The sequence below is a fragment of the Falco peregrinus genome, chromosome 6 (genome assembly GCF_023634155.1).
Source record: "Falco peregrinus isolate bFalPer1 chromosome 6, bFalPer1.pri, whole genome shotgun sequence".
NCBI classification, from domain to species: domain Eukaryota; kingdom Metazoa; phylum Chordata; class Aves; order Falconiformes; family Falconidae; genus Falco; species Falco peregrinus.
In genome coordinates, this window is record NC_073726.1 from 53,785,918 (window position 1) to 53,810,619 (window position 24,702).

The following is a 24,702-nucleotide window of genomic DNA, read 5'->3' on the forward strand; positions in this document are numbered from 1 at the left end:
AGAAAGAAGGGTTTCAGATGAACAAAGAGCAGAAGGAAAGAAGTCAGAAAGTAAGCCCAAAGCACAACAAACCATTAAGACTATCTCAGCTACAGCATTTTAGTATTTCTGAAGAAATTAAAAACTGGGGAGCCAGCTATGAAAAATGGCAACACTGGAAGATCACTGTCGAAAATGGGAGAAATGCCCAAACTACACATAATAGTGCTATCACTTAAGATAACAAACATCAGAATTTTAACATCTTATAGAGAGAAAACATGCTAGAAGGCAAAGGCAGAGAGCTGCTGAGTCTGTCCCTGAAATACTAATGAGAAATCTAGAAGACAGTGACAAATCTGTAAAGACTAAGGACTCCATGAAGAGCACATTTTCAGTGAAAACAACAGCAGTCCAAGTAAACGTAACTGCCTGTTTATCATCTGATACAGAAAATATAATCAGGAGTAGGACTTCCGGTGTCCAACTTGATGCCAACTTGAGAGTGTTTTAATTTAATTTCTTTAACTACAGAAAATGAAATTACTCTAGTTTTATGACATATAATCAGTACTGGTCCAAAATATACATAATTAATAAAATCTTTTTTTCTGAGACATCACACACTTATCAGGCCATATTCAGCTAAATGCCAAAGCACGTATTTAATACCAAACACAAGATGGAACAAGAAAACCCATTTGCCAGATTTTATAAAAACCGCAAGAATAATGGCCATGATTCCTGCCGCTGAGGAAGAAGACAAAGGGAATTAACAAGGTATCTCCAACAGTGATGTACCTGCTTGTCTATCTCACCTCATCCCCTTCACAACTGAATCTCAGGAAAGGTCTATAGGTACTGAATTCTGTGACCCCTTTGCTCAAATTTTAGCAAGATAACCCATTTCCTCAACGAAGGCAATGAAGAAACTATCTAGGAACAAATGAAAATCAAAATGAGAATGTAGGAAAAAAACTCCAACAAACCACCCCCCAAAAACAAAACTCTGCAAGTCCTGTAGTGAGTAAGTAAAAATCTAAATACAAATGTAAATATACCTGTTGTTCCTTGACTGTCTCCCCTCAGTGCTTCAAGTACATCTTTTAATGGGGTACATACTCCAAGGTTGGATAAAGAATAGTATTTAGCAGCCAGGGCAAACAAATGTACATTGATAAGCTTCTTGGAGTTTTCACAAAACACATTGGAAAACATGTCATCTGCGGTACAGAAAAGAAAAAGAAAATATTTATTTAAACAGTGCTTATTATCTCTGTAATAGGGCTGACAGAGAACTACAAGCAATAAATACTTAGTATCAAGCAGAAGTAACCATTTATTTTGCTTCCATTAAGTGGGAAAACTTTATTTTTCTTCAGCTGTATTCCCCCTTCAGAACTGAGGTCAAATTTTGCTCTTAGCTGAATTAGTGTAAATGTGGAAAAATCCATTGTTTTAGCAAAGCTACTTCAGTATAATTGACAAGAGAATTCAGTCAACATTATCACTTTTCTTTTGTTTACAAATTTGCTCATTATACATTTCCTAGTCACCCCATCTAACAATACATACTACCAGATTTTTTCAGAAATGCAGCTGTTCAATATATGAAATGTTTTGATTTACAGGCACTATATTCACATACTTTCCAAGCTGCTTTGTAACTCCTGAATCTGCTGGGAGAATTACATTAATTTTTATTACCAATCAGGTGTGAGCCAAAGTTAGATTCCAATGCCTATTTTGTTTGACTCAGGATGAAATGCTTCAGTTTGTTATTACTTAATTCTTAGTTTCAAAAATGTATGTTTGTTTTTAAGTGAAACATATTGGTATGAACCATTTAGTAATTTTGCAATTGTTGTGTATTGTCTAATTCCTCTCTATTTTAGCTAAAACTATTTGTGAATTCTACATAGTTTTGCTAATAATTTTAAAATATCTATAATTTGTAAAACTGTTAATAAAGATTTAGAAAATATCTGCTGATTTGCCTTTTGTCTCACGGGTAGATATTGAACAAGTACATATCTAGGACGGCAGCTTTCCTGAATCTGGACTACCCACCTGCATAACAGATACAGCTGTTTTTATTGACCTCACTCTAATGCTCTTAATTTGCCTCCATGACCACAATTAAAAGTCATCCATATATTACAATTTATTGAAAGCAGTACCAACAGTGTCAAAATATCAATTTTGATGATATTACAGTATTACAGTATAATATTACAGATATTAGCATGAGTCCAGGAAACAAACCTTGGACTAAGAAAGGATAAATATTGTCTAAGCTATGACCAGCTTTAGTAATATTTCAGTATCTGCATGGCGCCTCTTACTCCACTTCTCTCTACTACAGCATAAAAAAAGCAAGCCACGTTCTCTATCATCTATGTTGTTACTTGAACTTCTGAAGATCCAGTAACTTCTAGTTAGTGAACCCTCATGGATAAGGGTGTAATATGATACTAGAGAACAGAAATAAAGAGAAACAACAAACCGGAATGAAGACTGCGATTTTTAGGGAGAAGGGATAATTTTGCTTTCCAATGTCTCTGTAAGATATGTTACAGAAAGACGAGAAATTAGACGTGTGCGTTTTGAAATGACTAAAGAAAAATACATTTCCTTTCTCAATGCCTTCAAATCAAGCAAATAATGGAAGAGATTAATATAATGGGATAAGATAATCAAATGCTTTTGGACAATGTACAGAATTACCCTTTTTTTCCTCCCCCCAAAAAGTTTCAACAACCATAAAAGGAGGTGAGTATCTACACATAAAGAGAATTTTTGCTTTCTGACAGGTAATGTTATACAAGGAGTTATTACAAGAAACTGTCACAGTTTCAGTTACTGCTGAAGAAGAAAAAATTCATTTTCTTTTTAAGAGAGGTTCACTCATTTAACATTTTCTGGGAATGAACAGCATTCCAGAAAATTTATAGACATTCACAAAATGAATGTAGTATGAATCAGTAAAAATGCACAGAAATTTCTAGGTATGATGCAGTGGGAAGAAATCACTAGTCTGTCAAGAAAGAGAACAATGCCTAAGAGACTCAACAAGCAATTATATGCCAACAATTACTGAGAAAGCAATAGACACGAGACATTAAGTCAAAAGGTGCAGAGGGATATTTTGACCAGCCAGCTGTTCAGCAGTTTTGCCAGGTGAAGAAGAAATCTAATTTTCTTGATGAGAAGTGGGTGTTCCACTTTGTTTCACACACGTTATGACCTCTTTGAATTAGTATAGTATTTAGTATCTCATACTGGGGAAAAGTGCAGCCCATTCTAATATACATTTATGTTGTTCTTAACCTCCAAATTTGATTTCCTCAATGACCAGCATGGTTTGGCTTTTTTTTTTTTTTTTTTTTTTTTTGTTAGAAAACAATGGAACACACAATCTTTTTATCAACTGGCACACATTTTTAAATACATTGGCCAATCTTGTATGACAAGACAAAACAAAAATCGGTAAAGCAAAAACATTTTCCCCAAAATCTACTTCTTTTCTTCATGAAATAACAGAGATTTGAGAATACATTGGAATGTCACCCTGTTACAAAATATTTAACATATGTGAGATGAGAAACATCTGAATAAAATTTGATTTTTGTAATTTCCATTTGCATACATGCATATTACATATCTATCAAAATATTTTGGTTTATAAGCAGTATTTTTTCAAAACGTCTGGCTAGATATTGGGTGTTTTTAATTGACTTTTATATTTTAAATACACTTAACTGTATTGTTAGTGGGGAAAAAAAGTGCTTTCTATCATTACAGTAGCATCAGACACTTGGGGGCGCAAGAAGAAATACTGCCATTCTACCTCCATAGTAAAGGATAGCAATAAAACTCATGAAAACAACTCATTTTCACATAACAAGTCTATTAGAAGATGATTTTCTTGACTCCAAGTGTACCAATATAGGCACTCTTTCAGTAATATTAAGCAGCTTAGAATTGTTCTTAATGTAAGCTTTCTAGTGGTATTAGCAGAAATAAACAGAAAAAAACCCTGAAATACTCTATAGGTGTCATAAACATTACACTTCTATATTTGCTTCAGATCAAAAGGCAGAAATTAATGCAAATGTTCCTGAAAAATTGGGTACCTATATGTTGTTTATAAACATGATCTATTTCGATATTTGAGACATGCTTGTTTCACTACAATGGGCAGGATCTTTAAGTACATTTGTTTCCTTTATTGAAAACAAACTCAGTATGCCAATGCTAATACATGGTACAGAACAGATACTGGAAAACATTTATTTCAACATTAAAATATTTTGTTTAGCTAATTACATCAATGCTGTACTGAAGCTAAATCCGGAGTGAAAGCTAGTGCGCTCTCATCAGTTTCTACTGCAAGGTCTACAGTCACCTTTTTTCAAACTGGATCAACATCAACTTCTTGGATACTGTAATAGCCATAGCGTTAAATCTACCTATCACTAAACGCAAGAATGCCATTGACCTAAGACACTTTGCTTCTACACCACCAGCCATTACCCAAAACACAGCAAAACCAGTATCTTACCTCCTCTGTAAAGCATATATATTATATACCTCATTGGCAATTTTCACCCAACAATCACTGTGGAAATAAACATCATGTGAATTACATATACAAACTTGCCACAACACAAAAGGTGGGATGCATCAACCATGCATATACCCATCTCACACCACGCTACCCTGATGCTGATACAGAAAAGCATTTAACTTTCAAATAGCTCACCAAGACCAACAGCATAAGCAAATACTCTGCAGATTAGAGTTCGCAGTATTTAGCAACCTGTAAGGGCCCTTTCTGAGAAAAGGCTTTGTTCATTGTCCGGGTACCAGGTTGTAGAGTTATTATGTCCTAAAATGTAGTGAGGAAGCACCTAACATTAAACCTGGCTCTCTGAGCTCACCTGCAAAGCAATTCTGTGCACACCTGTCTGCAATGAGGGGAATGCCCAAAGCCTCCCACAGCTTAAATCCTGATCTGGGAAGAAGAGGTCTCCTCAGATGAGCATAGGGGGAGTAAACAACTTAGTGGAGTATGAACTACCTGCAAAAGTGTTTTCCTGCATGTAGGTATGTTCCAGGGCAGAACTTGGGTGGTTAAGTGATTGTATATAGCCAGCACTTATGTATGCAATGGGGGATCTCACTTGGGGTCTATGCTTTCATATACCACAGCAACCCAATCTTACTTTCACCTTATTTCCTGCTGATCTCACTGTATTACACAAATACAATTTACCTTGAAACTTTGTAACTTTCCTAGGTTAAAGACTGATTGTTGAAACCTGGAATTTTCTGCTTCTTTGTCAGAACTGGTGAAAAGCTTGTAAACTTGCTGCTTACCTGCTTTTGCTTTTCTACCACCTGACATAAAATACATTAACTCTCCTTACAAATCTCACTCAACTGAAATTAAATGCAGTAATACCCCTGTTCCATAACTTCCCTGAATTTTGTCATATGATGGAAGAACATGAACAGAACCAGTAGGATGTCATACAAGATCACTAGTATACCATCTGTAATAGCATTCCTACCAAATTTAAATTGTTGTCCCAGCTTGCCAACTAGAAGAAAAAGAACCCCAACTATATTAAGGTATCTGAAGCATGACTTCAAGCAATGGAAGGGCAGTTGTTGTACTAAGTGTTATTTATGAATACTAAAAATATGAGGTTTCTCAAATGTTTCTACTGTGGCTGCGCAGATGAAACCTAGTATGTCTTTTAACTAGTCAGTCTATACAATTGCAAATAAATCTTCAGAAGATAGAAACATATGCCAAAAAAGTGGAATTATAGTACAAACAGTAATTTACAGTAAAATATGAAAATACTTAAACCAGATTTTTCTATGCCTGTGTCCAATTTACAGCAATGACGTGATAAACAAGATGCAATACGGCAAATGTCAGTTTTTTGATGTATAAAAATACAAACCAGTTTTCTATAATCTAAAAATGGAGCTGAAATTTTCCTGTGGGGTACAACTGAAAAGAAGGGTTCCACCCTTCATATGGTCATTATAATGAAATATCTTCTGATGAGTATCTGGAAATATTCTTTGAAACTGATTTACAGAACATGTAATGTAATGTTCTGTAACATGATTATCTTGCATATAGTACTGTGCAACAGAATTATAATTTCTTGCTTGCTGGCTTCTAAAACTACAATTCGGCACATGTATTTGTCAAAATCCCTATAGCAGCATAAAATATTGTGCAGAACAACATTTTTTTGCCAATCTGCAATAATGTTACTTCTTAGTTTGCAGAGCTATGCGAGTATGAACAGACAACTTCACATTTTCAGATCAATTCTGTCAAATGGAGCTTGTGTTTCCCTATAATTTAATTTGGGATCCCTATCAGAACAGACTCTAGAAAACTTTTCATAATAGTTTGGCGATTGTGAATGTATAGATGTAAAACTTCTCAAACTCTTAGGAAGCAAAGGTTTTACCATGTGAAATCAAACTTAATTTTACCCATATTTTGAGTAAGGTGTTAGGGGTACATGATGCTATCATTTGAGCATGCAAAATAAATCTATTCTCATAGTCACACTCCAAAAAAAGGCAGTCCTATGAATGACAGCATGTTCTGAGAGCTTTTTAGTACTCACTTCAACGTAAATATAAATAACTAACACTTAAATACCTGATAATTTTGAAGAAAACCATACATAGAGTTACTATTCTAGAGGAATATAAGGATGAGTCATTTCTGTTTATGTTGGGTTTCAACATCTCTAATGGTTGGTTTCTGATTTCTAATGTTATTAAGTTGTAATAATGCACTCAAATAAGCTATGATATTCAGTTTCTCAATCCTAATTTTAATACAGGCTAACAGTGCATTCATTTTCAGATATAGGTAGAAGTTTGAAGGTATATTCACTGAGAAAGTCATATTCTACTATGACGTATTTTCATCATTTGCCTGGAAGGACAGATATCATGCAGTCAAACCAGCCAGGCATGAACCACTAAATCAAATCAGCAAGCACATGCCCGTTCCATTACAGTGCCTCCAGTTTTGTCACGATACTAGAGAACCGTTGAGTCTCTCAAAACCTTCCAAATGTTAAACAGCGTATTATAATTTTGATGCTAGAAAAAAAGAGCAATTCTCTCTCTTTTTTTTTTTTTTTTTTTAACGAGCAGAAATAATCCTTGCAGAAACCAAAGAAGAAATATTTTAGCCACAGCATGAGGGCTTCATACCTTTCTAAAACGCGTGTTTCATTTTACCCATTTTGTTCCATTGATTTCTGTATAAGATTCTGTAACATATATTTTGAATACAGATCATTAAATGATTTTCCAATTTTTAAATCTGCAAAACAATATTCTGCCTTCCCGACTGTCTTTCTGTTCTATGGGCCACCACTTCGATGTCTGAATCATTTTGTGGGCTTTCCCATGAAAACAATAAGATCAGGGTAAAATTTCCTTTAATGTTTTTTTTTTTGATGACTTCACCTAATAATTAGTCTTGTTCCAGCCTCTATTTACATTTAATTTTATGTCCCATTGCTCAAAGTCAATTTTGACTCTGACATCATATGTCAAAAACATTGAAAGTTTTTCCTCACTGCTTCCCAGCACATTTGCTTGCTGACTGGACCACTCTCTTGTTTCCATCTGGCGCTCGAAGTTAATTCATTATCCAGTGTCTTTTTCATGCACAAATAAATTCTGTGGGTTTTTTTTCCCAGATATCTCAACCTTCTAAAAATGAGTCTTACAGTTAATATTTTGAAGGTCTTTAGATCCAAGAGAGAAATGTTACACATGATGTAGCAATTCATAGTTCTTCAATTTCTTTCCAAATCCAAATCATTATCTTAGCTTGTTTTCTATGCCAAAAAGTATACAGCTCCACACGCTACTTTCTGTGGACCCTTTCATGACACTCAACATGCTTTCCTGTCTCACATGTAATTTAATGTAGCATTTCAGAGCTAACACTATGAGAGTTATCTGTGCCCCATAAGCTTTGGCATGATGCAGGTCTTTCTTGGCTAAGTGCTTTGTCAGAAATTTTACCTCAGTTTTGAAACTGATCTCTTTGCTTCGACTCAGCCCCCCAAACACCATACCTTTCAGATGCTTTATCTTAATTTCTGTGCTTTGCCTTAAAGTGTATTACTGGTATGTTTCCCTTCTACTTGGACTGCAGTAAATTCTGTAACAGTTTCATCACTGGCTTCTTATTGAGTTACTTGAAAATTACTAAAAATATGAAGTGCTTCTTAAATAGGTCTTGTCAGAAATAAAACTGCTCTCTGTCTTCCTCTGCCAGGCACTCGTTATTACAGATACATAGGAAAGCAGTGTTTAAGCCTTTTCCAGCTGTCCTCCACATTTCCAGAGGTTCAACATTTGGCGGACTTTTAACTGTTACATCTTTCCACTCATGTGGAAAAGGGAATTTTTTGGTTCATTTTACTTATGTTCTTCGGAACTTTGTCAGTGAAGGCATCTGACAGGAGCTTCATCTCATCTCTCTATGGACAGGATGAAATTTGTAAGACGAGCCCGTCACCACAACTGCCGCTACCCAGAGCCCCCCGCCCACCCCAACCGCGGCGGTCCCCGGGCGCCGGGGGAAGGTGACGGAGCGGGAGGGGCTGCGGCCGGAGGCGGCGACCAGACGGGAGCGGAGGCCCGAGGGCGGCGGGTGGAGACGCAGGGGAAAGAAAGGCAGCTCGGCAGAGTGCTGTGAAACGCTCCCGGTTTATTACTGGAAGGAAAATGATTCCGGACGCAGACAGGAGGCCCATGGGGGGGGGCTTCAGAGGGACACCGGTGCCACCTGCGGGGCGAGAGGCGGCCTAACGGGGCCGCGTGCCTCACCGGTGTCCCGGCAGCCCGCGCACGAGCGAGGCCGCCGCGCTGCCACCTCCCCTTCGCGAGCCACCGCCCCGCCCCGCCGGCACCCGCCCTTAAGGGTGCGCCCCCCCGCCCCCCGCCCCGACTCACCCCACGGCGCTGCCGCGGCGCCGGAGGCCTCCCCCAGGGGGCGCCGCAGCGCCAGCGGCCCGGCGGAGCCCAGCGCCTCCAGCACGGCGACGGGGCGCGGCGCCACCAGCCGGTCCCACAGCCCGCGCGTGTAGAACTCCACCGTGTGGGCGCGGCACAGCGGCAGCGCGCGCGCCAGGAACTGCGCCACGCGCCGCAGCGTCCCCGCCGCCTCCGCCGGCGACAGCTGGGGCGGCAGCGCGCCGGGCGGCCGCGACATGGTACAGCGCGCGGCCCGGGCCTGCGCTCGGCTCGCCGGGGCTCAGCCGCCGCCGCCGGCGGCTACGCAGGCGAGAGAGTCGAGCGCCGAGAGGCGGCGGTGCAGCTCGGTGACGTCGTCTCGCTGCGCGGCGCCGCGGGCGCGATGGCGGGGGCACGGCGCGGCGGGCCCGGGCCGGCGGCGCAAAATGCGGGCGGCGCGGCCCGCGGCTCCCGCCGAAAGCGGGTGTGGAGGCCCGTGTTGCTGCGCGACGTCGTGGGTAGCGTCCGGGAGGGTGAGTCGGGGGGCGGGGCAGCCGTGACTGGCCCCCGTGGGGCCTGGGGAGGCGGCGCGCAGGGGGTCCCGGCCCAGCCCGGCCCCGACGGTCGCGGCCCTCGGCCTCCCGCCGCGCGTCCGAGCTGGTTCGGCCCCGGCGGAGGCCAGCCCTGCCTGCCGTAGTGAGGGGCTGCGCCCCGCCGAGCCCCGGGCCCCGTCCTCGCCCGCTGCCCGGGGGGTGGCTGAGCGCACGTTCCGCGGAGGGCCCGGCGTGGGCGCGGGGGCTGCGTGGCGGCTCGGGGCCGGCGGCCGCAGGGCGGGCTGGGGGCGGCCCGGGTGCGCTGGAGCTCCCGGGCCCCGGGACTGCAGAGTCTGTTTGGGTGATGCACTTAGACCGGGTAGTGATGGGTCTCTGTCGTAGGACTCGTTTTACTGTGGAGCTGTATGTTTAAAGTAGACGTATACTTGGAAACAGGTTCCGACTATTGACAGGTTAGTTATGCAAATGTAAAAATGAATAGGGAGAAGAGCATCGGCTTTTGCAGCACTTCTCTGAAATTTCAGCTTTGGAAAATCATTCACAAGAGAAGCTGGGACTAATTTGCACTTGCTGCCTTCAGAAACTATTTTGTTAATGTTACAAAAGTCAGTAGCTTTTAAAACTAATGCAATAAAGGGTAAAATTAGCATATTGGAGATTAATGAGCAGTTATGTAATGACTGACACTGAAACAAGCATTATCAGATGTTTCCTGCCTTCCATCATTTAATGATGTAGCATACCTTTGAAGTTGTAGAAAAGCTCTTCGTGGACAGCTGTAGAAAGAAAGCAGCAATAAAAAAAAAAACTATTTGCTTGAAAAGATACGATGGAATATTAATATAGTATAATACAGTGACAGTGATTCTCTCTTTCCTGTGGCATTGCAGCTGCAGACTGCTTAAGGAGCTGGTATTACTATTACCAGTGTCTTCGTGAGACTGTCTTTAGCAGTCTGTCTTGAAATCTATTTGGATGTTGTTTATGAAGCTGTCAAAGGTAGAAGTGAAACATTAACGCTTCTTTTCACTGGATTTGAAAAGTATTAGCAAAGGTGTGTAACGCCAAGTGTGCATTAAGTAGTATGTTGACAATGGCATGTTTTCTCAAGGTTTTAGGTGATAATTTTCAGTAAATCTGTACCAGCTGCAGGTCTAAAGTAGGGAGCAGATTTATAACGGTGTTTTTTCCTTGAATTTTTGACTGCTCCTTATTAAAATTAACACAAGCCGTGGCCTTTTCTGGTTTGGAAAGAAAATGGATTGAAGTGGTCCTGGCAACAATTGAATGGTTTGGTATTACTTCAGTGCATGTGTATTTAAATGCTTTTTTCTTATGTTTTCAGGACGAGGATTTGCATTTCGGAGAAAACAAGTGATCGAAAGACAATACAGGAAATATCTGAAGAGAAGAAAGGTCCATTCGCAACAGGATGATCAGTTTACTGATACTTATCCAGAGCACTTGAAACATCTGTACCTAGCTGAGGAAGAAATGCTCAAGAAAAGGCGTAGGGCTCCAGATGATTCAGTTTTATCAGAAGAAAGACTTAATAAAGCAGTAGAGTAAGTTTTGTAAAATATATCTCTAAAAACAAGTAATTGTTTCCATCATTAAAGAAGTATTTTAGATTTTACACTTTATATGGACTTCAGTAGGGTGATTTGCTTGACAAAAAAAGTACCATTAGGTCTGAAATATTTTTTCTACTTGTTAGAAAATGTAAATGTACAGGTTTGTGGTGTTTGCATCAGAATCAGAAAGCAAAATTGGTGATGTTTAGGGCTTGATTCCACAGAAATAATGTGACAGTTACTGTTGTACTTTAAGGAGAAAGTTCAGTCCATGAACAGTTAAATTTTTGGCCGATTTCTTACTGTATCTACGAAGATAAGAGCCTGCTTTCCAGGTAGTGTTCTTTCGAGTCTACAGAATTTTCCTTTGAATTGATTTTAAGTATTTTTTAATTAATGCCACTTTTCAGAAACATTTTTTGCATTATCTTTCTTTTCCAAGTTTGAGAAGTTGTTGTTGTGATATTGCACTGTTTTTCTGCTAGAATGAGCAATATTGTGTGCAGTTATCCTTTTGTGGTATGGTTAGTTTTGAGGGGATTTTAACGATGAACTTAAAAAAATAATGGAGGATTTAGTAAAACCTTAGGGCAGTAAAGCGTTTGTGATCAAAGGAATAAATTTAAATAATAGAGATGGAATAGCAGTTTGCCAGTGGTGTTTGGATTTTTTGGGGTTTTGGTTTATTTTAAAGTTACATATAATAACTGGGAGAAGTCAAATTGAGTTTCTCATTTGCAGTCTAATAAATGTCAGACAACTCTTTTTTTCCTGACAGTAATTCCCCCTGAAATCTTGGTTAGGTATGTCAGTAAAATGGGAAGTATAGTCATTCAGGTCTAATACTGTCATAGCAGTGTTTTTAAACAGCATTCAAATATGATTATTAAGATAATGCCCTTTTGTCCTCAGTACAAGGAGTGTCCTAAGTCTTTGAATTCCAAGGTGTATCTACATTAGACTTCCCTAGGAGGAATGCTCAAGAGAGGGGGGAAAGGCATTCAGGTCTGAGCCCAGCAGTGCGAGAAATGTTGTAATTTTGTCCAAAATAGGCAGCTGATTTTTGGGGATGTCTGAAATATGACTGATGTTTTTCTTTAAACTAGAGTATTTTTAAATGTTGTTTAAACTGTGGTCATTGTGATTCTAAACCAGAATTAATAACTCTGAAAAAATGTGACTGCTAATCTGTGAGGAGGTGTGATGTGTAAGGTCTATTAGATAGAATTCAGTGTTCTATGGGAGTATAAAATAAGATTTTGGTTAGCTAATTCTATTTTTAGCATATATTGCAGTTGATATTGTACTGGAGACAATGAGGTGTCATTACACAGTATTGCCACAAGATGGAGATGAGAATGAGGCAAAGTTGGGGGTTTTTTCCCCTCCAGAAGAGAATTGTGTTTCTAGATGAAAGTATGAGCAAATAGCTTCTCTTTCCTTCTTGATCAAATGTCTGAAATCTCCTAAATGATGATGGCTAGTTTTTAACTTTTTGTAGTGTAATAGAGTAATCAAAACTTACTTTGTGAACAGTTGTTAAATATTTGGCAAGGCTTATATTTTTCAAGTGTGAAATGTCTTTGCTACCACGCTCTGTATGTGTGTAATGGCTTTATTGTGACCCAGAAAAAAAAAATAATTTAGAACTAACCAGAAACATCCACTCAAAGTAGTGTGACAGGAAATGCCAGACAAATGGCACTGGTTTTCTTGTACTGTTTCCTCTGGTGAAAGATACCTGGACAGTTTCTTAAATTGAAATTTGGAAGGAAGATAATTTGGGTTCCTAATTTCAGAACATTAAGGACAATAATATGCCGCCATCTTCAAGAAGAAACTTGTAGAAAGGCATTTTTACTACTGTGCTTTTTCACCTTGCAATGTCGGCCTGATTTCTCTGGCAGGCAGTCTGCTAACAGCTGGCTGTCCTCTTACCTCTGCAGTTGCATCCATATGTCGGAAGTAGAAATAGATAATAGATCTTTAAGATAGTACATTCAATTTTTCTAGCTCTGAGGAGCTCATATGATGGGGGAAAAAAACCCGGCTTTTAGGCACTCTTTAAACTTCATGAAACAACAATCATGTGAAGATCCAGCAGAGAAGGTATATGTGTTACTAAAAGTTGTGTGCGGTCCAGTCTTTGGTACAGTCGGCATTGAAGGAGTTTAGTTTGCTGTGTTGTCATGCCAGCTGCTCATTACGTGACTTGTAATAGTGTTGGGTATCATGTAAGAGCGGTGCAAATAGGTAGTCCATTCAGGGTAGAAGGATGAGCCTTCTGAAATCTGTATTTCTAATTAGCTTCCCCAGATATGCAAAAAGCAGTAGAAGAGTGGAAAACCATGTTCTGATTCTGCAGTGGCTATGAGATATATGATTATGTCTGCTTTGTGGATAGTCTGTACCAGAAGTACATGTACTTTTTCTTACAGGCCAGTTATGACTGAAGGGAAGTTTAAGAAGAAGACATCCAGTCAGAAGGCAAAAGAAGAGTATGAGAAAATACTGACTGAGCGTGCTAGAAAGAAAGAGGTAAATCTTAAAGAGATCTTTTTGACTGTAGACAAGGACTAGATTAATACCATTTCTACGGTCAGTCTTCCATATAGACCCAAATAGGACCATAGCAGAGGAACACAGGTATTGGTATTCTTTCAGTCTTTTTCAACTTGACAGTAATATTCAGGCATTCAAGTGTTCAAAGTTATCATTCTCTTTGTTCTTACTGTTTTTGTCTTCCAGTTGCCATTAGCAAGATTTTATTTTGTCAGTTGGTACATCAAGACAAATTTAGAGCATGATTTGCATATCCCAGTGGATTATACTAGACCTCTTAAATATTGTAGAATGGGAAGTAATAACCACCATCATCTTGTGATGAAAAATGAAATATCCATCCTATTTCTTATGGTGTCACCATAATGCATTCTTCATTTTACCTTTTTATGTGGTTTGCCCAACAGTGGAACAATTAACAGTAATAATATCCACAGCCAAAATCTTTAGTAATTTTTTCCCTTGCTCTAATTTAATGGGACCTGTTCTTATAGGGCATATCTTAATATTACCATTGTTGAATAACTCAGCCGAGTTACTAATTTGAGATGTACTTATTTAACTGCTTTTGTTCTCCCAGTACATTGTTCATTGCACTGTAAAATGGCACATACCGTAACATTGTAGAAGTTGTGTAACCTCCTGCTGACTAAATTTCAGTAACTACTGTAAATATTACTTAAATGTACAGCTGGAATAAACATTATTTCTTCAGTTTAGCTGTGTTGAAAACTGGAGTAGTTTTATGGAAGCTAATCCCTGATTCTGGATGAGTTACATGGTTGTTCAGCTGAGAGCTGCTTTTTTGAATATTAGGTACGGATCATGCTGAAAGAAATGCATGTTATGACCAGCTTATTTAGAGGAAATAGGAACAAAGAAAAACCCAGCAAGACTGCAAGAAATTTTCTTTGAGCAGCATACAAGAGTTGCTTGAGGGGATATATAAGCATTTTTAGTTATCTTCAACATATTTAGGCAAAACAAACAGTAGCCAAGTACCACAGTAACAGTAATCACTTCTGTGGAATACTGGTGTGATGGTCACATACTTGACCCTTGCTATGTTAGCAAACACTGGATTTGCTGTTATCTATTTGGGGGAAAAAATAAGCTTAAAGGCACAGTTTTGGCCACCACACTCTATAGAAAAGGTGCAATTTAGTAGAGATCAGAAAATGTACAAACATAAGTAACAACTACCTACCTAAGATGAATGTTCTTATTCTGAGTAAGCTTTGGGTTGGTAGCTTAAATGGATGTTGTTTACAACAGTGCTAAAGAGTAGTAAAATTATTATCCAGGGAGTGAGTTACAGGTAAGTTAGTGTTGATGCTACTCTGGTTTTAAAAAAAAATAAAAATAAAGGAAATATATTAATCACTGTTACAATAAAATAAGTGAACCATTCTGAATGGAGAGACATTACCTTTGCAGGTTGTTGTCCAACCCCCCAGCCCCCCAAGCCTCATACATTTATTTATAAATATTTTCTTGGGTTATTTCTGGTTAATTTTATATTCTGCATCACAGAGCATTCTTACTAATTTTTGTACATCACAGAAGCTATCTGTGCCATGGAAAACAAAACCATAATAAATCATCATCTGTTTGGGCATTCTGCAGAAGCACCTGCCTTTGTGGTCAGCATGGCAGCGCATTTCAAAGAATAAGCTTTATGAGAAGAAATCATCCAAATGAACTGCAGTAGTCCTTCAGTCTGATTTGTGATGTCTTGCATATTTTGGTAGGGCACGATAGAAGTGAAGAAGCTAGTTAACTTGCTTGATATGGATGTTTGCCGGAATTACTTACTAAAATTACAGCACTAGAGAAGGGGGTGTAAGCTGTTTGATAAATACTGAACATAATATGATAATTATCCATATAGTGTCCCTCTATTAGTGTTTTGGTTGCATTTGTGCAGTCCCTTCAACACAGAAAGTTTGCACAGTTGAAAATTTGGTTTGTTTTGTTTTTCCTCCCCTCTCTCTTAGTAAAGACGGCAGTCTGTGTTGCTTCAAAGAGGACAGGTCACTAATATTTTGGTCTTGATTAAGGTGCCCTAGGTAATACTGCTTGTGGTGCCATCCTAGTATCACAAACCTGCCCAACTCCCAGGCCCAGGTATGTCCCATATCCTATATGCCAGTTCCATGCAGATGCGTCCAGTATCCTAGCACATCTGGATTGGCAAGACATTTACACGGGCACCGCTGGATCAGACTCTTTCCTTCTTGCACTCAAGAGGAGAAAGTGGGAAATTTTTGCCACTTTGTCATTTAAGGACAAAAGTGAGGAGCTCATGTCACAGAAAGGAAGTATAGTACATATTTTAGCGACAAGCCTTATCATAGGATGTTCTGCTGAAGGAAATTTGGCAATTCTCTTGTCTCTTGAAGCTTTAGGCAGTATAATACATTTTGATTGCAGTATGCACTGAAAAAGCGTCTTCATTAAGCATTTAAGAGTAATGGTGCTTCTACTGTCAGTACAATACCTAATTGCCAGTATCTTTACAAAAAGACGTTTTCCTGCTTATGGATAGCTTCATAGTTATAGAAGTTGTAATTATTTTATAATTATTTTAAAAAATTATTTAATTTCAGGAAGCAGAAAAAAGAAAACAACAAAGAGAAGAAGCTCAACGGTTGTACAAGCAAAAGAAAATGGAAGCTTATAAAATATTGAGTAAGAGGACAAAAAGAGGACAGCCAAATCTCAACTTGCAAATGGAGTTTCTTCTTCAGAAAATACAGCAAAAAACATAAACCTCTGCATATATCTGAATTGCAGGTTTTGAGTTACCTGTGGATGTTTTATTAAATTACTTGTAATAAAGAATGTCTTTTTGCTTCTATGCGACTTCTGTTATTGGCTTGATTTATCTCATCAGTCCAATAGTGGAGGATACTCATCCTGAAAATATGTATTCTATGCCGAGAGAGAGATCTGGTACCTCAAAAATAAATGGCCTGTATTTCTAAGCTGTAATTTTGTTAGCTATGTAATATCCTGAATTCCAAATCATTAGAGCTGAGTACCATCTGAACATGAATTTGCATAGTGTAAGGCATTTGTTTTCTAGCTCTAACACTTCCTGCAATTGTGACTACTAAAATTTTGTTTACTTGAGAGGAGTATAGTGATACACATGATATAGATATCTCATGAACTGCCAAGGCTAGGAGTGTGTTTTGTGTGCAGTTGGGATAAGGTTTGGCACGTGAAAGCAAAGAACATGAGCTATACTTGGATGGCTATTATTTACCATTCTTCACAAAGACTAAAACTTGCCAAAGGTCCAGTATGGTTTGAATGTAATGATCTTATAGACTTAAATCACCAAGCATAAAGTGTATGTTATCCTTCAGTGATTTATTTTGTTCATATACTTAAGTAAGACTTTCTAACTATGATGTATCAGGTAGGTGGGTCGAGGCTTTGGTATGCCGAGTGTATCAAGTTTCTAATCTTTGTTCTTTGGAACATCTTTTGAAAAAGAATTCTTTTAAACCTTGATTTTGAGATGCAGTTAGTGGTCTTTGGCCTAATAAAATGAAAGCATTCTTGGTAAGACTAAGAAGTTTACAACAAAACAATTCAACTATTTTCGTTACGTTTATACAGGAGACTACTATTATACTTTTACCCTTATGTCCGTCTACTTTGGCAGTCAAATAATACTGGGGTTTTCTGCATATAATGAAGACTAGTGAGACATTAAAGGAATGTCTTGGAAAAAATTCTCAGGACATGCTTCATAAGATTTACAGTACCCCTACACTATTATAGTACTAAATTATTTACAGCTTTAAATTATTTAGAAGTTGATGTCAATTGCAAAAATTTCTTATTTAAAATACATGTGAAAAAGAAATAGTTTTGAATTGTATGACAAGCCCTGTTAAATGAGGAATAGTTTAGTAGTTCAGTTTGTTAAAATGTTTCTTCTATCAGTATCCTGGGGCTTTTTTCACCCATCGTGTTATTTGTGAGGCTTTGAGTCCTTGTGCTGTGATGTCATTCAGGAAAAAATGAACACAAGTCATAAGGTAGTACACCCACAGAAAGTATCAGAGCTTTTAATGAAGTGGGAGTGTAAGTTAGGCAAGCTTATTCTTAGAATTGCCGTAATTGCCATTTTTGAATGATTTTGAGGTGAAAAATTAAAGAGCAGAAATCTGCAAAGTGCCTAAAAAGTGGGAAAAGCAAGTTTTGGCATACAGAGTTTATTTCGATTCTTGTCATTCTAGGCTGTTAAGCTTTTGTTTGAAGAATGCAAATATTTGCAATTTTTATGGTTTTTCATAAGTGGTGTGAAAGAGTTCAAACACTAGTTTCATGTAACTTGTAAGTAACGGAAACATCTTCCACGTGAATTCATGGTTGAAGTTACTTCCATTTTTTGTTTGCATGTGTCTGTTACCCTATATGAACTTTTATCATTCTTTGGCCAAGGAAATGTTAAAACAGAAGTATTCTGAATTGGCATCTTAAAAAGCCCTCTTCTGGGTTTGCCATCATTTCACTTACTTACCTCCTGGGCAGATATTTGCCATGATGTCAGCTGTCTGGAAAGGTTTCAGAAAACTAAGTCTTAGACCAGTAATTCCATTGGTCAGTGGGCATCCTGAATTACTGGTATCAGTTATAGATACTGCTATACAGTGTAAATACCAGTGCATTTTTAGATAGGCTGCTTAAAAGCATTTGGATAAAGTTTGATGCATTTGAAATCCAGATTTTTTTCTCGTGTTAAGTTGAGTGAAAGCTCTACTATCAAAATACTCCACATGCTTGATTCTTCCTGGAGAACAGACTAGATAATATGAGCTAGTAAGTGAATTTTTAAATTTTATTTTAGGATTTGTGATACAAGTTTCCTGTATAAACTGTTCTGCAAATAAACTAAATGTACATCATGTAACTCGTTTGCATTCTTAGTCCACTCAAGTCATTTAATGGCTTCATATCAATCCTCATTAGCAACAAGAAGTCTCAGTTATTGATCAGTGGAAAAAAACAGTTCTGCTCTGAAAAGAAATCTCCATAATTTAATTTTTTTATCTTGTGTTATTCTCTGGTTTTGTGTAAGAATTAGGAATTCAGGATTCATAATACCTGTTCTACAGTTGGTCATTAAAATGTAATCTTACCTCATTCTAACTTTTAATTGTTGCCCATCTCTCTAGTCTTGTTATTCCGTGTTCTTGGTGATAGTTGATATGAAACAGACCAGGTTTATCTGATTTTTCTGAAAAGGCATCTGAAAATGCTTCTTTTTCCCCAGTGCTTCGGATAACTTGATCAGGCAGAGCACTTAATCAATAACCAGTGTGGTATCTGACCTTAGCGCCAGCATTGCTGGTTTTGAGGAGGAGAGGGAGTTTCTGTCATTTACCCCTATCACTTTCTCTCTTCCATACCTTTATTTGATTTGGAGATAAAAAGGGGCTATTACTAATCCGAGCTTCTCACAGGTTCTCATATGAGAGCACTTCTCTCCCCCAAAGTTAATTTTTGATGTAACAGTTCTAAAAGGAAGAAGTTCAAATTCATGTTTTTCCTCATAACTGTCCTTTGCTCATTACTGTGAAATAGCCCCGGATAGTTGTCACGAGAGGCTAGTGCAGTCCAGTGTCTTAGCTGCTCCCTGAGCCTGGGTTTCTGCACTGTCAAGCCTCTTAAATTATTTAATTTGGCACCCCTGGAAGGCAGCGACACAGCAGTGATGGTGCTGGGTGGCTCAAGGTCAGACAGGCAGAGAAGGGAATTGAACCTTTGAGTTCATATAGAGAGTAGCGCTGTAACAACTGACCCAGCATCTCTTCATGGAGAAAAGTGTGGAGAATGGAGGGAAGGAATGTTTTGAGGAAGGAAATAAAAATCTAATTACTGGTTTTGGTCTGGTGATCATCAGGAAAATAGTCCAATAGCAATTATATGAGTTTATGGAGACTGCCTGTAAAAGCTGCTGCTTTCAGCTGTGTCTTTTAATTTGAAAAATATGAGAAGTTAGTCCAAAGGGTTATTAAACTTGTACTGTCTTTTGTTAAACTTTGCTGTGAATATGTATTGAAGATGTTGGAATGTGAAAAGAGAAGTCCTGTTGCCGTGTTTTTTTTTCCTAGTCACACAACTTCTCTAGCAGTTTGTTTTCTGTTCTCTGAAAGCCTGCAGATCTTAAGTAGTTACGTCTTTCCAGGGCATCATCTGAGTAAGATGAAGTGGAAGGGATAGAGCTGCACAGTAGAAATTTTATTCTTTAAGTTGCAAAGTCGGTGAATGCTGAATGCAGGCAACTTCAGACATCTCTTTTTTTTTTTTTTTTTCCTCTCATTATAGACCAGTGCAGCTGGGAATCAGAAATAAGGGAGGCAAGAAAGCATCAGGTACAATACATTCATTTTCTCTTTTGGCTCTGAGGAACAGAATGTGAAGCTTCTCTTGCTCCTTTGCGGGTGACTTCTTGGGAAATCATAATACTAATTTAAATGGATTATCTGATCAAGCTGGCTTTGGCAGTACAGGGACGTTCTCACCTCCTACCCATCTCAAAATATTTTTTTTTCTTGCCACTACTAGGAAAAACAAAACAAAAACTTCCATCTCTTAAGATACTAAGGCTTTGGAAATGTCAGACAATGTAGACTCTGGGTTTTTTTTAATCTTTACAGTCTGATAAATTATGCCTGCACTAAGGATTAGGTAACGAACATGAAGTTAAAAACCTGATTATAATTTTAGTGTCTATTTCTGCTTTCACAAAGTAATATTTTAAATCATTAAAGAGTTTAGAAGCTGTTCTAAATGGATTAATGGACAGAAGTGGCATAAGCATAAGAAATGTAGAAGTGTACGTTATTTAATAAAATCAGTAAGGACAGGTCAGAGCTCTGAAATATCAATTTTCCATAGAATTTTTATTAACTCATGCATGCCTTCTGGAAATTGCTGAGTGGGTAGTTAACAATGAACTAAAAGCCTTGCAGCTAGTTTGCTGACTTTCCTCCAAAGAAAACTATGGGATGTGAAAAAGAAAAAAAAGTCTACAGTAATTCATTCTGACCTCTTGGTAAAATAATTATTGGTCTGTTCATAAAGTTGCTGTGTAACTGGACCTACAACATGCTGATTGCTCTACCTTTTGTGTATAGCTTTGCCATGAACTTTGTGGTCTTCTGTGTATCTTTTAATTAATAGAAATTTGGATCATTATTTTCAAGCCTAGATTTATCTATATATTTTCCCAAAAGAGATTATCCCCACATTTGTATCTATTTTTTTAAATATCTTGATATCAACCTGGTTGAAGAAACACGTATGCTTGTTGAGAAACTATATTTGAGGATCCCACTTTGGAAATTAAAAAATAAAAAATATAAACATTAACTAAGCCAGCTTAATGTTTTACTAACAGATTCAGTCCATGTTTGCTCAGCAGATAAGTGGCACGTAGATTTAAACTATATATATATGCAAAAATGCTGACTTTCATTTTGTTTTCTAACTGCCATGAGACAATTGGTGTTACAAAACCTCAAGTACTAAAAGCAGAAAGACTGTTTCCATGAGCAGAGTCTCTATTTTCTGGTCGTGGTGGGTGCTCTGGTGCTGGAATCCAGGATCTGTAGATTAAATGGTTATGGCTGTGCTGCACCAATGTGCTTATGGGGTATCAGAGTGGGCTGAACTCCCTGTTGATGTGTTCCATGCTGCATAAATGCTGTTCTTTGCACCTGAATGAGAAACAAATACCTCTGGTTTTGATGCTCAGTAGTTACCAGGTTATGAAAGCTGATACTGTGTGTTTAGACTATCCCTTTAATCTAAGAAACAATTTATTTTGAAACAAAAAAAAAAAAAGAAAAAAGAAGGAAGGAAGGTGCCCATTGTTACATATATACACAGCATTAAACATCAATATCTAGCTACAAGGACAGAAGGACAGTGCCAAGAGAAGTGATAAGTTCATCTAGATAAAGTTATTAACTCACGTAGTTTGTTTTCCTCTGCATTAATGGAAACCTGTAGTCAAAAGTAACAGGAGGCTACAGCTGACTGGTTATTTTACATACTGTTTAGCATGGTGTTTGCTTTTCTCAATCATGTTTGGATATTTTAGGGATTAAGGAAAATTCTAGAGATTAGTACTTGGAGTCTGACCTTTTAATTTACAACCTGTGCTTATATTTATTGTAGCCATAGTGACTAAATCCTTTTCTTCCTGAGAGCTATGCAGTAGCTAGAAATTTTTAGTGGTAAATGTGCCCTGTGTCATGAAATCATACAGAAGTGCACAGAAAGGGAATAATTTGTTTAATCCAAAGTGACTTCAGACAATACTGAAGATGATAGAAACTAAAAATGGGTATGAATAAGAGTAGTGGTTCAGTAGCTACCTGCAGGATTTCACTTAGAAGTAGCTGTCACTAATAATTTGGGAAGCAGTGAACAAACAAAAACATTATGGAAATAAATGCAGGTATGTGCATTCAGGAACTATAGTTGCTAATTCTGTAATGCCCATAAACAGTACAAGTGTTGAGACATAACAACATACAGGGGTGACAGCAAATAATAGTTTCATGCATTGAGGATTTAACTCCATGGGAGGTCTCAAATACAAGCGTGTGGTGCAGTATGGGCTTAGGTTGCCCGATGACGCTGGTGTACTTTTTTGTTGTTCTTGTGTGTTACTTGAAAAAAAACCCTAACAAACCACCCAACCCCCCTCAAAAAAACCCCAACACATAAGGGAGCTACAAGAGTGTTGTTTATTATTTTTGTGTATTTTAGAGATCGCAGTTTTACACCTGATGACCTTGCTGTGTAGTGAAAGGTGTTCTGAGACACAAAAAGTAGTAAACAAAAACAACAGTTAGGGTATTCCTGAAATATTTTTTGAAAAACTGAAGGTAGTTTTATTTTTCCTGTTTTAAGAATATATATGTAACATTGTAACTCTAATGTTCTTGAAGTTTTTCTGTAATCAGTGAATATATCATCAATGGGAAAATAACCTCATCTGAATGTAAATCTCTGGTCTCACTCCCAGAGATACATACCTATCCATAGGGAGTTTGTGGTGACTAGTTCTAGGTGAGATGAACCCTCTCTTGTGTCTTGAAGAAGCCTTTGCAAGGGTCATTTGGCAACAACGCTTAATTCAAGTCCATCATTCACAGTGCAGTTCTGTTGAGATTTAGACACAGTGAAAAAAGTTTTGTGGCAATAGAACAGTAAAACAGTCCTTAACGTTTCACATGCTGCTGACCAGACAAGGGCAGCAGGGTACTGCCTTCTGCAGCTCCTTGGAGTAGCAAAGAGATGTTAATTCTGTTATGATAGTTTTTCAATTTTCAATTTGTTCCTAGACTTTTTTTTTTTTTTTTTTTAAGTTAAACAGTAATACAGTAATGATTTTCTACAAGGTAGGTTTGGGATTTTTTTTCCTTTTTTTTTTTTCGTTCCTTATGTGATATAATAAAGTATTAGGGCTTGAATTAACTGCCAATAGCAGATGGAAAGTACATGTCCTACAACTGTTTTAAATTTAAACTGTATTGTAATATATAGTATGTTTTAAGTCAATGGCCAACATAAACCAGTTACACATATGGCTTAGATTGCTTTAAGGAGACCCAGGTGGTAAAACATGTACAGTAGCAAGATAATGCCAGATTATGGTGAGCCTTTCATGTTTTACCATTCAGTTGTTAATATTTATGTTCAACTTCTTTTATTGTCCAGTTAAGTTAGATCAAATCTAAGGTGAAATACACTTTTTTTCAGACTCCTAAGTTGGCTACGTAACAATTAATTTTTTTAATTTGTTCTTATTTTCAAGGACCAGTTGTAGTTTCTTAGGTAGAAGTATCCACCAGACTAGTCAGGCTGGTGTTGATGCTGTTGAGTATTCTTTCCCCAAGAGCTGCATATACCAGTTGAGTGTTTATAATTAAAACAGCCTTCAGGCTGATAAAATTTGTTTCCTACCTACACCAGTTTTAGGTTTACTCCTTGGTGACAAGACTGCTGCATTTTTGTTGAGGATTTTCCAGGGAGGAATGGAAATAGCTGCCCTCCACAGATGGCTGTCTCATTGGCAGGAAATTCATCTGGTCTCAGGATTTAGGATTTACTGTGCACATACAAACTCTGCATTCAGTGCACACACGGTATGTCTGATCTGGCCCAGACTCATCAGAATTATGGCAGGAAGCTTTACAGCTGATCTGTACAGATATTGAGCATCTGAAGCTTCTAGAGACTTTACTGCATGTTTACATACATGGCACAAAACTAGCTTGTTCAGCATCCCTGACAGCTGGCAACACACTGTTCAAGTCTGCATCCATGGCACTGGGTATTTCAAAGTTATGTGAAAATGTTAGGTCATTAGACTTCATCAGATAACATTACTGGATACAAAAACTCCACTGACACCAAATATTTCATAAGTCTGTTAATAAATTAAAGACAAGCTTATTTTTCATAAATGCAGTTTCTTGTGTCCTTTTTCAGTTTGCATCTTATTTTCTGATGATAGCTGAAAAACTGCAACATTCTGCACTTAGGGTCATGGAGCATATATCTGCTGGAGGTGGGATGTCTCTTTTCAGATATAAAGCTGTAATATATGAGATTTTCTATTCCACTGTTATCATTAATGTGTTTTTTTGTCATCTGAGATAAATGTGCTATAATATAATTTCTGCTTTTGAATATAGCACATACATTTCATTCTCCAAAGGCAATGCAGTAAAAGCTTCTTCGTATGCTGTTTTGTTCTCCAAATAATGGTCTATCTGTAGAAATTAGAGGTATAAAAAGCATGAATTCATGCTGTGTCACAATTCCTACTGATATTTATGATTTTTTTATCTACTTATTTAATTTTGGGGTTCTTTTTCTATTTTTTCCCCCATATAGATAGTATAAATAAAACTGGTACCTTAGGTGGAAAGTGATACTTGGGTTTAATGAGCTAGACAGAGTTC

The 24,702-nt window shown here is 37.9% G+C and overlaps 2 protein-coding genes across 7 annotated transcripts in view; one reads left to right on the plus strand and one right to left on the minus strand.

Moving 5' to 3' along the window:
• METTL25 (methyltransferase like 25) overlaps positions 1 to 9,265 on the minus strand; it is an 89,711-nt gene extending 80,446 nt beyond the window's left edge. For all 6 annotated transcript variants that reach the window (XM_055807209.1, XM_055807207.1, XM_055807208.1 and 3 more), the window contains exons 1-2: positions 9,007 to 9,265; positions 1,041 to 1,202 (exon numbers count right to left, since the gene is read on the minus strand). In XM_055807209.1, the coding sequence (XP_055663184.1) occupies positions 1,041 to 1,202; positions 9,007 to 9,265 (421 nt within the window). The remainder of the gene's footprint in view (positions 1 to 1,040; positions 1,203 to 9,006) is intronic.
• A 139-nt stretch (positions 9,266 to 9,404) lies between these two features.
• CCDC59 (coiled-coil domain containing 59) lies at positions 9,405 to 16,556 on the plus strand. The gene is made up of 4 exons (XM_055807212.1): positions 9,405 to 9,539; positions 10,906 to 11,125; positions 13,573 to 13,672; positions 16,306 to 16,556. The coding sequence occupies exons 1-4, from the start codon at positions 9,410 to 9,412 to the stop codon at positions 16,465 to 16,467; spliced, it is 612 nt and encodes a 203-aa protein (XP_055663187.1). The 5' UTR covers positions 9,405 to 9,409; the 3' UTR covers positions 16,468 to 16,556.
• The last annotated feature ends 8,146 nt before the right edge of the window (positions 16,557 to 24,702 follow it).